We start from the raw sequence: 12994 nt of genomic DNA, 5'->3' as shown, positions 1-12994 counted from the left end.
CCCAGAATTGAATTTGGGCTCAGCCGATATTTTTGTGAGATACTGTTGCTCAAGCCACGTCCCCACCGCCATGTCAGCCAGAGAATGTGCTGAGCCGTGTCGTCAGGCGGGGGGCATGGGCTGAGGTTATTCCTTCCCCACTCCAGACACTCTGCTGCCCCTCCCCGTCTCTCCCCCAAACCACGCCAGAGGAAGAGGCCAGGAGGCGGGAACGCACTTTCCATGAGAGGTTTTTACTGAAGGACTGAGGGAGCCTCCCCGGCCCGAGAGCTGAGGGCTCCCCCGAAAGGCACACGGCGGTGGCGGGGTTTCCCTCTCGGGCAGAGGCTGGCTTTGCAGACACAGCTTCCCCAGCCTGACCCCTCTTTGGCACTGAGCTGTGAACACTGGCGTCTGCACTCCGGGAAGCACCAGCATCCATCTCCCTCTCCGGCTGGCCTGGGCCCCCCTGGTGGCAGCTGGCAGTGTAGGCTGGTGGGGCAACAGGCCGGCCGGGGCTGGCTCAGAGGCTGGGACACAGGTGGAAGGACCGCAGCCCGGGTCACCTCCCCTGCTAGCAGGGTGCTCACATCGGCAATAGAGGATGCTACAAACAGGAATCCAATAAATTAGGTTGGAGGGGCCGAGACAGGTAGGGACTACATTCTTATTATCACTTGCTAAGAAATGCTGTGCAATGTTTTCTCCCGAGGGCTCTTCGGGATGACCGGTAGGGACAAGAGGAAGACAAGGGGCCCTGTCTGGCCATGGGTCCCGTTTGGCCGTTTCTATGGCAGGAAGGACATCCCATGGGACGGGAGTCTTGGCAGCCACCTGGGTGGTGGCAACAGAGGGATGGACCGTGCTGTCTCCGAGGGACTGAAAAGGAGGAAATGAGGGGGACTTCAGTCTTAGGAGGGCAGCGCCCCACAAATGCCGAGGCTCAGCACAGACTGGCTAGCGATGTGAGCTGGGGCTCACCTCCTACCCCTGTCCCGCTCCCCAAAGAAAAGAAAGGATTCGGCGACCCTGCCCAGGTCACAGTATCGTGGGGCAAGGAAGGGGCAGGGTTGGAGTGAGCAGCAGGGTAGGAACTTCCATGGCTACTTGCCCCAGGGCAGGGTTGTGGGGGTCGGGCACGCGGTTTCGCGGGCAGTCCGCTAGGCAAGGCAGGCCGGTGGCCGCAAGGCCTGGGAAGACGGGGAGCCATGCGGGGTGGGCCCGTGGTAGGGCTGGGGGACAGTGGGTGGACAGGCGCTGCTGTTTCCTTCATATGATCCGAGGGCTCAGGGAGGGGCAGGGGCCGAGAGCCTGAAGCCATGGCCCCGTCAGATGTCGGCACCGTGGAGGACCTTGGGGCCTTGGCCCAGGATCTGGCAGAGCTCCTGGAGACGCCGCTGCATCTTGGGGATGCCTGCCAGCTGCTGCTCCAGCCGCTGCTTCTCCTCTGTCAGGCTCAGGCGGGTGGCCGAGTCCAGCTTCTCGAACTTCCAGCCGCCCTCCCCGTCGAACTGGAGCAAGTGCGTGTGGTACTTCCTGGGCCAGGAGAGGGATGGGAAGGAGGCCGTTCAGTAGCAGACACTTACCGGGCTTGCCAGGGCCCACTGCCCCTCTGATGGTAGCGCCATCCCCTCCCCAGTTGCAAAGTCATGGGGGTGTCAAATGCGGGAAGGGCACGCCCTCCCCTGAACTCCAGGCAGAAACGGAGGGCACCTACCATAGGGAGGGGCGGTGAGTGATGGAAAGCAGAGCGATGCCTGCATCTTTCGCTGCCTGGAAGATCTTGCCTTCCACGTCGATGCTCACAGCGCTGGTACATTCATCCAGAAGGGCGTACTTGGGCCTTGGGGGTAGGGGCCGAGTAGACAAGGCTGTGGACCCTCCAGACACCCTGGCCTGTCCCTAGCCCTCACCCTTTGTGGCCCAATCCCTGTTGGGGCCCGGGAAGGGGCCTCCTAATGGTACTGCCTTCCCCCTGAGGCAGCCCCAGAGAGCATGCGCGCTGAGCCGCTTGGAGAGCAACCAGTGCCCGAGGGAGCCCTAGCACCCTGGACAGCCTACTCACTTGTGGTAGAACATGCGGGCCATGCCGATTCTCTGCTTCTCGCCCCCTGACAGAACGTCCTTCCAGTCGCACACGGCCTCCCAACCTGGGCAGGGGACAAAGGGGCTCTGCTCAATTCAACAACGGCCCAGACCTGGGCTTGCTGGGTATAGTGGGCATGGTGGGAGGACCTGGGGTCACTTAGGAGGGGCTGGGGAGACAAATGACAGTGGAAGATGGCACATTTGACTGTGGAGAAGGCCAACCTCTAGCTCTGGGTGCCTTGGGTACTCGTATGTCTGTAGGTGATATGTTAACAGTCAGAAAGAAGTTGGAACCAGAATTGTGTCCCCTCTAAAAGAAGATATGAGGGACTCCTAACCCCCAGGACCTCACAAGGTGACTATTTGGGGAAGGGGTCTTCACAGAGGCGATCAAGTTAAAGTGAGTCACTACGGCAGGCCCCGATCTTTTCTGCACAGCCACCACACCTGGGAAGAGTCCGCAGGAGTGATTTTGTTTAAAGCTGGCGCTGAAGGAGGGATTGGTACCTGTCTCCTACAGGTGGAGAGTCTCAAGAGATGAGGGATTTGCTCAAGGTCAAGCTGGCCCTAAGGGGGGGGGGGGCAGGAAGCGGAACCCTGCCGCTCGGATTTCACTAAGAAAGTCAGTTCAGCCCCGCCCTGGGTTCCGCCCTCTCCTCCTCATCTCCGGCCCAACAGGTATTCGGGTATTTGCAGACAAACCAGGTAAGCCCCTGACCAATGCCTTCCCTTGCTTGTCCCTTCCTCCTCTCCTTCTCAGGGGACAGCACCCCCAGGCTCAAGCCAGAAAGCGGGGTGTCCCCTCCACCTCTGCTCCAGGCCCTCTGAGCAATGGCCTGTGCTTGCTCCTCCCTGGCTGCCCTGCCCACGCCATGCCCCTCGGTCTGTCCTCTTGCTGAAATTCGAAACTGACCTGTTGCTTCCCTGCTTAAAGCCTTCCAAGGGTTTCCTTCCCTGTCAGGGCCTCCCTGCCCCCAGCCCCAGAGCCTGGAGAGGGCATCCGGCCAGACAGCGAGCCCCTGCCCCTCGGACGGCCCCTGCCTGCATGCCTAGCCTCCCTTCTCCACCTCACTCAGGCCTGGGAAGCCTGGGCCACCCACTTCCTGTCAGTCTGCCCTGTTAAGACGGGCTCTCAGGGCGCCTAGCACTTTGGCCTTCTGGATGTAGGGGGCCAAGAGGGAGGCGGGAGCTGGGCTGGCAGCAGGTTCCCTGATGGATGGCTCAGTCCCTAGCGCTGAGAGGCGAGATGCCCTAACCCCCTACCTCCTTCCCGCTGCAAGATGTGGTTCAGGTGCACGATGTCCAGGATGGCTTCCAGATGTTGCTCCGAATAGCCCTTCCTTCGCATGTCCTCCACCGAGTCTGGGTAGATCACCTGGTCGCGCAAGGAGCCGACGGACATGTAGGGCCTGTGGGAAAGCTGTGTGTCCACCAAGGGAAGGGCCAGCCCTGTGCCTGTGTGGCCTACGCCATGGGCACTGGCTGCTGGAGGCAGGGCCGACTCTAAGCCCACAGACCCCTGCCAGAAAGTGCTCCAGGGAGCGCTCACACCCTTCTATGTACACCAGACTCACACACTCACCCTGCATGCACACGCACGCATGCATACGCACAGCACACGCGTGCACATGCTCACACACATACACACACACATGCACACAGATTCACGGCCCCCAATGTGCACACCAAACAGCTGTAAAGTCACCGGGTTGGAGGGCGGGAGGGGGCAGGTGGAGGCCCCAAGATGCTGGGGGCAGCATCTCGCTGTCCCTCTCCTAAGGCCCCAAGCTCTGCCATCTCCTGGGTGTCAGTTCCCACAGGTCGGAAGGGGCGGGGACCCTGGCTTCCACCCTCTCCCCTGCGCTGCTCACCTCTGAGGGATGTAGAACATGCGCTGGGGTGGGGGCTTGTAGAGCACGCCGCCGTACGTGGGCCAGAGCCCGCCAAGGATCCGGAACAGAGAACTCTTGCCGCAGCCGTTGGGGCCTGTGATGAGCAGGTGCATGCCCTCTTCCACCTGCGGAGGCAGTGCCATGGTACCGGGGGGGCAATGGGCCCTCTTCCTCTCACCTGTGGCCTTCCTGACAGCCTCTGACAGCGTCCTGCACCCACGTGCATGCCAAGGCTGGTGGATAGGGACAGCAGGGCCAAGGCAATGGGGTCCGGCATCCAGAGACGCAGTTGAATGCCTGTGTTGGAATCCAGCCTATTCCCTAAGGCCCCGACACGTACCAGAGAGCATGGCGTCAGCAGGAGGAGGGCCCATCCTGCCACAGACACATGGAGGGATGTACGCCCCAGAAAGTCAACGTCGGCCCCCCATGCCACGGCATCCCACTTCACTGGGAATCCAAGTGTTTTGGCACTTTGTTTAGAGTTCTAGGTGGACAGTAAACTCTGGCTGCCTGCCACGGCCCTCGCATTGTCCCCACGGGTGCCAGGGTGCCACGGAGATGCCACTGTGACCCTCAGGCTCAGTATCAAGGGCTTCAGGCTTCACAATTAGCCAATCGCATGATGCCCACTGGCTGATGGAAAAAGGCCAGCCGAGCTGCGGGGATGGGGGTGCAGGAAAGAGGGGTCAGAGGCTGGGAGACCGCTGTCCTCGCCTGCCTACCGGCCTCCATGGCCCTCAGAAGATCTACGAGTGCAGCGCATGCAAGGCTGTCCCTGGCTCACGTTGGTCAGTGTTACGGGTTGAACTGTGTCCCCCAAAATTCACGTATTAGGGTCCTAACCCCCAGGACCTCAGAATGTGACCTTATTTGGAAGCAGAGTCTTTACAGATGTAATTAGTTCAATTTAGATGAGGTTGTCCTGGAACGGGGAGACCTCTAATCCAATGTGACTGGTGTCCTTATAAAAAGGGGCCATTTGGTCACGGGCATGTACACAGGAACACGCCATGTGAAGCCAGAGGCCGAGACGGAAGTGAAGCCAAGGAGTACCCCGATGGCCAGCGAGCGCCAGAAGCTGGGATGACCTGGAACAGATTCTCTTTCACTGCCCTGAGAGACACCCTGGCCTGGACTTCCAGGCCCCCAGACCTGGGAGAGACTCCACTGCCATGGTCTGGACCTCCCCCATCCAGACGTGTGACAAAGCTCCTCTGGTGCTGGGCCCGGCACAGCTGCCTCAGCCCTCAGCTGGCGCCATAGCTGCCTCCCTCCTCTCCTTCCCTGCATCTCTCCTGTCGCCCTTCCCACCCCACCACCTTCCCCGACACCTCCCAGCCCCAGAGCTCGGCTCCACCGGGCCAGAGCTCTTGCTCGGCCCCCACGCCCTGCTCTTGCGCCCCAGTTACCCACTCCTCGCATGGCCTTGCTTCCTACCCAGCCGCTCTGCTGCCCTGCTCACCGGGGCCGCTGGGCTTTGCCTAGTTGGGCTGCCTGGAAACCATCCGCCTCGGATAAACAGGCCATCGGCAGTTCCCCCTAAACCCCAAGAGTGACCACTGCTGGGGTAGATGGGGATCACGCCACTGTCCTGTGCTACCTGGGGACCTGGGGTAATGACGTGTTCCTAGCCTCCAACTGGCTCCCAGGGTTCCTCTCAGCAGATGAAGGAAAGGAGCCCCAGGCACTGCCCCCTCCGCTCGCCTCTTCCACTTATTCCCTGCCCGGCCATGGCTCCTGCCAACCCAGCTCCTCGGCCGGGCGCACACGGCCCCTGAGGCCCCTCAGCTGCTGCCACTCCCTTGCCTATTCTCCACCTGCCTTCTGTGGGAGGTCTTCATCACGCGGTTCGCCTGCCTAGAGGCTCCCGCGTGAAGCTTCACATGACCTCTGCTCCCCCCGGGGATGGTGACTACCCTTCCTATGGCCCCCACTGGACCCTGGACAGCTGCTTCATTGGGGACCTTTGTAATACTTTAGAGCTCCCCAGAGTGGGGCTTCCTAGAGGTCAGGGGCCTCCGTGTTTTACCTCTGGTTTCCAGTACCCAGTCTGGAGCTCAGAGAATATCGGTTAAATGAATAAACGAATGAATGACTTCTTCTCACTTCTTTCTCTGACCCTGCAGGTCTCCCCTTCACCCCAAACCCTGTCCAAAGCCTTGACTGGGCACACAGTGGGTGTCAGCCACTAGGGCTTCCTTTCCACAGATGACCTGTATAAGTTTGGCTGAGAGTCCTTCTGAGGGGCCAGGCTGCACCTAGCACACACACCTCCACTGGGGGCTCCTTGAGGCGGATGGGTGGGACCCCAAGCCCAGTCAGTGGAGGGCAATCTGTTCTAAGACAGTTGGAGTTGAAACAGATTCCCCAGTCCCGGGCTTCTGGGGGGCTGGGGTCGGGGAGGGATGGAGCCGGCGACAACGGGGCAAGGAACTGTCAGTGACTCTTCCCCAATCCTGGTAATTATGAGTCTCTTTTATCAGCTCTGTCTCCATCACTCCACACCCAATAGTCAGAGGCATGTTGGCCTTTCACCTTGACCTTAGCCCACCTACCACGTAGATATGGGGACAATGGCTACTGACAACATGGGCAGGCTGGACGCCAAGGGCTGGGCTTATAAATGCAGAAGGCCAGGCCCTGGGCCCCATGGCTCAGCCCAGCCCAGCTCAGCCCACTCAACTTACCCTGATGTTGAGGCTGGCCACCACCACTTCGCCCGTGGGCGTGATGATAGGGATGTTGTCACAAATAATCCCCTGTTCCACATCCACCACTTGGCCTGAAGAGAACACAAAGGAAGAGAAAGAGGAGCAGCACTCCCTTTGCCTTCTGGTAAGTTCCATGTGCCCCCCCAACACCCTACAACAGCATGCCAGTGTGTGGTCCAAGGCCCCTTGGGAGTACTCTTCCCACAAGCAGACCCACCCCCCAGTATCTAGTGCTGTGCTCTGGGAGGGGGAGGGGCAAAGCCGCTTCTCTTTTCCAGAAACCAAAGCACAGAGCCCAGTCCTGCCCTGCAGCCCTCCGGTCCTGGCACCACCTTAATGGCGGCTCAGACACTCCAGTCCCTCTTCCACAGCACCCCGGCCCCTGCTGTAGCCTTGAACTTTCTCTTCCTGCCCATGTGGATGAGTGACCCCCCTATACTCAAGGACCATGTGCCCCTCTTTTGCAAATAGAAATCCCAGCCAGGGCACCTGAAAAGAGCTGAGCAGTGAGTAGACTGGCCAGTAGTGACTGCTCTGTGAAGGAAGCCTTCCCTGGGGGCACAGCTCAAAGATCCAGCCCTCCAGGTGGCACTGGGAGATGCCTGCAGTAGGAGGGCAGGGATCGGGGGGGGCCTCTGTAGGGTGGGCGCCCTTACCTTGGATCTTCAGGGGCCCCTCCACACGAACACCGGACCTGACCACAGCCCCGGACCCCGCCTGAGCATCCTCCGGCTCCCCAGGCCTCTTGAAACGACAGTGCTGGACTTCTTCGAATACCTGGAACATCTCATGTACCCGGGCTGTGTAGCCTGCCAGCTCTGTCACCTGTGGGAAGGGAGGCCCTGGCTCAGCCCCTGCCTGTTGAGGGTGGGATGGGGGGCAAGGCAGGGGTGGACGCTGTGGGGGTTACCTCCTTGTAGGACGACATGACCCGCTCAATGGCGTCTGCAGCAGCCGTGAGGAGGTTTCGGGCAATGGTGAAGGCTTCTGTGCGCTCGCTTACCAGCTCCTCCTCCTTCATCTCTAAGGCCGCCTTCTTGACAGCCTCCGTATCTGGGAGCATAGTGGAGGGGAGGGACAGAGACAGTGGAAAGTCAAAACTGACCCGCTGAGGGAAACACGAGTCTTTCCGGCAAATGGTGCTGGGACAAATGAGTATCCACATGCAAAAAATTACCCCTACCCCACACCATACACAAACACTAACTCCAAGGGGAGCACTGGCCTGCATATAAGAAATAAGACTACAAAACTCTTAGAGGAAAGCGGGGTTACATCTTTGTGACCTGGTATTAGGTATGGCTCCTTAAACATGACACCAAAAACACCAGCGACAAAAGAAAAATGGATAAATGAGCTTCATCAAAATTAAAAACCTTGGGGCACCAAAAGAAACCATCAAGAAAGTGAAAAGACAACTTACAGATTTGGAGGAAATACCTGAAAATCACATATCTGAAAAGGATCTAGTCTGCAGAATATAGAAAGAACTTTTTCAATTCAACAACAAAGAGACAAACGACCCAATTAAACAATGGGCAAAAGATCTGAATAGACATTTCTATGGTATATCTAAGATATACAAATGGCCAACAAGCTCATGAAAAGATGCTCGACATCACTAGTCATCAGGGAAACGCAAAGCAAAACCACAATGAGATGTCACCTCACACCCACTAGGAGGGCTCGAATTAAAGAGATAACAAGTGTTGGTGGAGAAGTGAAGAAACTGGACCCCTTGTACCCTGCTGGTGGGGATGTAAATTGGCACAGCGCCTGTGGAAAACATGCCAGTTTCTCAAAAAGGTAAATATAAAGTTACCATATGACCCAGCAATTACTCTCCCAGGTATATGCCCAGGAGAAAAAAAAATATGTCTATGCAGACACTTGCACACGAGTGATCATAGCATCATTCATAACAGCCAAAAAGTAGAAACAACCCACATGTCCATCAACGGATGAAGAGAGAAAGAAATTGTGGGACACACACGCAATGGAATATTTTTCAGCCAACAAAAGGAATGAAGCACTGATTCATCCTACAACATGGATGAACCTTGAAAATATTCTCCTGGGTGAAAGAAGCCAGTCACAAAGGGCCACATATTGTGTGATTCCATTTAGATGAGGTGTCCGTAAGAGGCAAGTCCATAATGACACAAAGATTAGTGGACGCCAGGGGCCGGGGGCTGGGGAGTGACTTTTATGGGTCTGGGCTTTCTTTTTCGGGTGATGACAATGTTTTGGAATTAGATGCTGGTGATAGTTACACAACTTTGTGAACATATTAAAAAACCACTGAATTCAGTACTTTAAAAGGCTGAATTGTATGGTATGTTAATTATATCCCAATAACATGGATAAAAATATGAGCCATTAGGCACTCGCCTTTCATTCTTGGCTCACCCAGCTCCTTCCCCCTAGAGTACCCTGACCCTGTATCGTGTACTATCCACAGTAGCCCCTCTGGGGCCATACCTGTACCTCAACCTCTAATGCTCAGAGCTGTTGTACCCCCGAGCTCCTCAAGAATGACTGCCCGTCTACAGCCATGCTACCCTGAACAAGCCCGATCCGTCTGATCTCAGAGCTAAAACACAGGGGCCGGACTGGTTAATGCGCGGATGGGAGACCACCTGGGAGAAGACCAGGTGCTGCAGGCGGCAAAAAAAATAAGGGACTGCAAGCTGACAAGGTCCTTGCAATCATAGTCAACAAGGTTACCTCGCCTAAAAAAGAAAGAAAAAGAAAAGAAAGAAAGAAAGAAAAGAAAGAAAGAAAGAAAGAAAGAAAGAAAGAAAGAAAGAAAGAAAGAAAGAAAGAAAGACTGACTGCCCACTTTTAGACCTCCGCTGCTACCCCTGTTTCTCCCTCACCCTCCTCCTGTGGTCTCCATGGAAACAGCCATCCTCCACACCCCGACTTCTTCTCAGAGCTTGCTTCTATCTTGACTTGCTTTGCTGTCTCAGTCTGGGCCCAGTGGCCACTCACTTCAACCCTCTCTTGTCAATGGCCTTGACTCCCTTGACCCTGGGAACCCCCAGAGAGGCAGGGCTTTTACACAAGGAATGTTCTGGAAATGGTGAGGAGGAGCAAGGGGAATGCCGATTCTGAGGGTATTGGATATGGGGGAGCGAGCAGCACCCACTGGGGGTTTCGGGGGAAGCCAGGGCTCCTGAGGCTGAAGCGGTGGGAAGGGCTCTATCCAGGGGCACCTGTTGGTCAGAGGGAGGATCCTCAGGGATATGGTGGCAGTAGGGCAGGAAGGGACAGGAAGTCGGCTTAGGGCACATGGCCTCCAGAGCAGCTCAGGTGCAGCGTGAGGCGGAAAGGGGATGTGATGGCTGGCCAGAGCGCTTGTGTCATGTTCTGGAGCCTGGCCCAGGAATCCAGGGGACTGAGCGAGGAAGGGGGGTTGTTAATCCCCAGTCTAAGGTTCTGGACCTTCCTTCTGACTGTGCCCCTGGGTACACAGTCCCCAACAAGCAAGTGGACACAAGCCCTCTTCCCAGGATATCCTGAGAGCTGGACAGTGACTGCACATTAAGGGGAAGGGTCTGCAGGTGCCCGGGGCATTCTGGCAATGGCTGGCACCTTTCTGCAGACGGAACCAACTGCCCTCGGGCAGCTAAGACCAGGGCCTCAGAGCAGTACACCCAGCAGCTGTGTGCAGGAGGCCGCCCCTCCCCTGGGCCCTCCACCTTTGCAGGGCCAGCAGGCCAGAAAGGGCAAAGGCATCTAAATCTTTTCCAGTTGATAAGTGCCTCTTTCCTCCCACCAGCCCCCGGGGTTCTCAGCCTCCCTGAAGCACCTGGAGCGGGGAAAAACAGACAAAAATCCAGGCCTCATTGAGATCCCAATCTATAGGGGCAGAGAGACTATAAACCAGATAGCTAAGTGCAGTAGATAGGGTGTTCAGTGCTTGGGAGTGCGGGAAGGCTGGGGAGGGAAAGAGAGAGGCAGGGTGACGGGTAGGGCAGGCCTTACCTAGAGGGCACCTGTGAATGGAAACTCTGACAGAAGGAGGGCAGGACCTCAGAAGTAAGAGTATTCTTGGCAGAGGGAAGAGCATGTGCAAAGGCCCTGAGGCAGAAGCCTGCCTGGTGTTTTGGGGGACTAACAAGGAGGCCAGTAAGATGCAAGGGAAGTGACCAATAGAGACAGGAGCATTTCACATTTTCACAGGTAACCGACTATAAGGGCCATGAGATTGGAGACAGGAGCTCATGCTTCTTTAATTGCTCGTGAAGCCTAGCATGGCAGAGGCTCCGAAAGGTCCTAGGACTTCAGAGGAGAGAGAGGTCTTGGAGACTAGACAGGCCAAGCTGTGCCCAGTGCCAGGCACAGGGGGAAGTGGCTGTAGGCAGTTCCTCACAGAAACCATGGGTCCATCCCTACCCTCTGGACAAAGTGTGCTGACTAGGTGTGGTACCAGTGCCTAAATCAGGGCCACCCTTGATGTAGGGTCATTGGTAGAAAGTAACTACCCCCCTCCAATTAGTTCCTTTCCCAGAGAGTGACACACAGCTGAGGGTACAGAAGCCCCAAGGGAGAGCCACCAATAGGGAGAGAATCAGAGAGACTTCTGGTTCTGAAACGAGTCAGGCTCTCTCTCTCTAAACATAAATGACAACCCTCTTCCTACCGGACTACATAAAGTAGAACACCTCTGAAAGCAGAGCTGTGCTCGTAGGAAAGCGAGGTAAATTCCCAGGAGCCCGCAGAGAAGCCAGCAGCCAGGTGCGCCAGTGAAATCCCCAGAGATCAGAAGACAGGTCATGTAGCCAGAGTTCCAGGCCCAGGAACCAAAGGTCTCCTCTAAGATTTCGTAATTATGTGTCTGGGGTTCGAATGAATATCACCTCCAAGTTCAGGAACCCCTCCTCCCCAAGCTGAGACGTTAATGTGAAACTGGCTTCCAAGTGGTTAATTCCAGGAGTGCTTGGCCAAAATTAAGGCCAATAGCACTGGGCAATGGTACCTTCCTGTTAGGCCACTCAGGGTTCTCAAGAAAGTCTGGTTGCAAAACCCACAAGGAAAGAATCTACCATGAGCGAAGATTGGCAGATGGAAGATCAAGCTGGCTTAGATCCCCAAGAGTTCAGATAACCCAATAGCTAGATAGAGACTGTGGAATAAGTATCATTAATACGATATACAGCATAAAAGGAGCATTCAAAAAGATGAGGAAATCAGACGCTTGTCAAAACAGTCTGAAGTTCCTAGTTGAATAAAGAATCTATTTTAAAAATTCTATCTGAAGGAGAATCAAATAGAACTTGATAGAAATAGTCGCTGAAAATTTGAAAAAAAATCAGATTAGACTCAGGCGAAGAGAAAACTGGCGAATGAGTGAACAGGAAGATGTGAAGAAATCTCTCAGGCTTCGGCACACATAGGGCTGGATGAGAAATAGTGAAGTGAATAGGAGAACCACAGAGGAGAGGGGCAGAAGGCCCACATGTGTCCAGCAGCAGTTCCAGAAGCAAAGAGTAAAGGAACAAGAGTGATACGATATTTGAAACGATAACAAAAAGAGAGAAGGAAAAAAAAAAAAGAACGAAAAGGTAACAGCTGAGCATTTTCAGAATGATGGAAAAAATCTGAATATTCTAAGGCCATATAATGAGTCTCAAGCGGGATAAACAGAAACCCACAGGTGAACACTTCAAAGCGAAACTGCAGAATACCAGAGCAAGAAAGTCTGTAACTAGCCAGAGGGACAATGCAGGCTGCTGGGGGACCTTGAGCTGATAACGAGCAGATTTTCCAGCAGGGACAATGAATTATTGTCAATGGGCTGAGAGCAAATAACTGTCCGCCTGGACCCCCACACCCAGGTAATCTTTAGTTCAGGGGGGGAGGGTAAAATAAAGACATTTTCAGGCAACGAAATAATTGCGAAGTGCCCATGACGAAAGCCTTGCAGAAAAACACTTCTGAAAGATGCCTATCTGGAGAAAAGGGCTGGTGAGCGGAGAGAAATCAGCAAACAAAGGGCTGGATTTAAACAGGCATCCACGCGACAAAGCAATAGCCAAGTATAAAAACACAGGAAAGCAAACTTGACACTGGGGTACATCAGCACCATCAGCTGGGGCTGGTCCCCGAGTTCCAGGTGTTCTAAGGGCCAGGATGGGGAGAAACCATCAATTAACGGAGAATGTTCTCAGTGCGCACGTATGCAGCGACCTTTGAAAGGGCAAGCACGAAAAGACTGTAGATGGAATGAATGTGTTGCAAAACAGTAGAGGAACAAAATGGGAATTCAGGTGATCCGATCGCTAAAATTACAGGTAGAACAGGCTTCCGGACCCC

The 12994-nt window shown here is 55.4% G+C and overlaps 1 protein-coding gene across 1 annotated transcript in view; it reads right to left on the bottom strand.

The window, feature by feature from the left end:
* Positions 1-214: 214 nt before the first annotated feature.
* The window catches only part of ABCD1 (ATP binding cassette subfamily D member 1), a 17546-nt gene continuing 4766 nt past the window's right edge, over positions 215-12994 (bottom strand). Inside the window, exons 3-10 of the mRNA XM_039866947.1 lie at positions 7584-7726; positions 7330-7498; positions 6650-6744; positions 3939-4084; positions 3331-3476; positions 2045-2129; positions 1697-1822; positions 215-1515 (exon numbers count right to left, since the gene is read on the bottom strand). Of these exons, the coding sequence (XP_039722881.1) occupies positions 1308-1515; positions 1697-1822; positions 2045-2129; positions 3331-3476; positions 3939-4084; positions 6650-6744; positions 7330-7498; positions 7584-7726 (1118 nt within the window). The 3' untranslated portion in view covers positions 215-1307. The remainder of the gene's footprint in view (positions 1516-1696; positions 1823-2044; positions 2130-3330; positions 3477-3938; positions 4085-6649; positions 6745-7329; positions 7499-7583; positions 7727-12994) is intronic.

The sequence above is a fragment of the Pteropus medius genome, unplaced genomic scaffold, assembly GCF_902729225.1.
Source record: "Pteropus medius unplaced genomic scaffold, Ma_sr-lr_union100, whole genome shotgun sequence".
NCBI lineage: Eukaryota > Metazoa > Chordata > Mammalia > Chiroptera > Pteropodidae > Pteropus > Pteropus medius.
The sequence above is the reverse complement of the archived record's forward strand: the minus strand, read 5'-3'. Positions and strand labels throughout refer to the sequence as shown.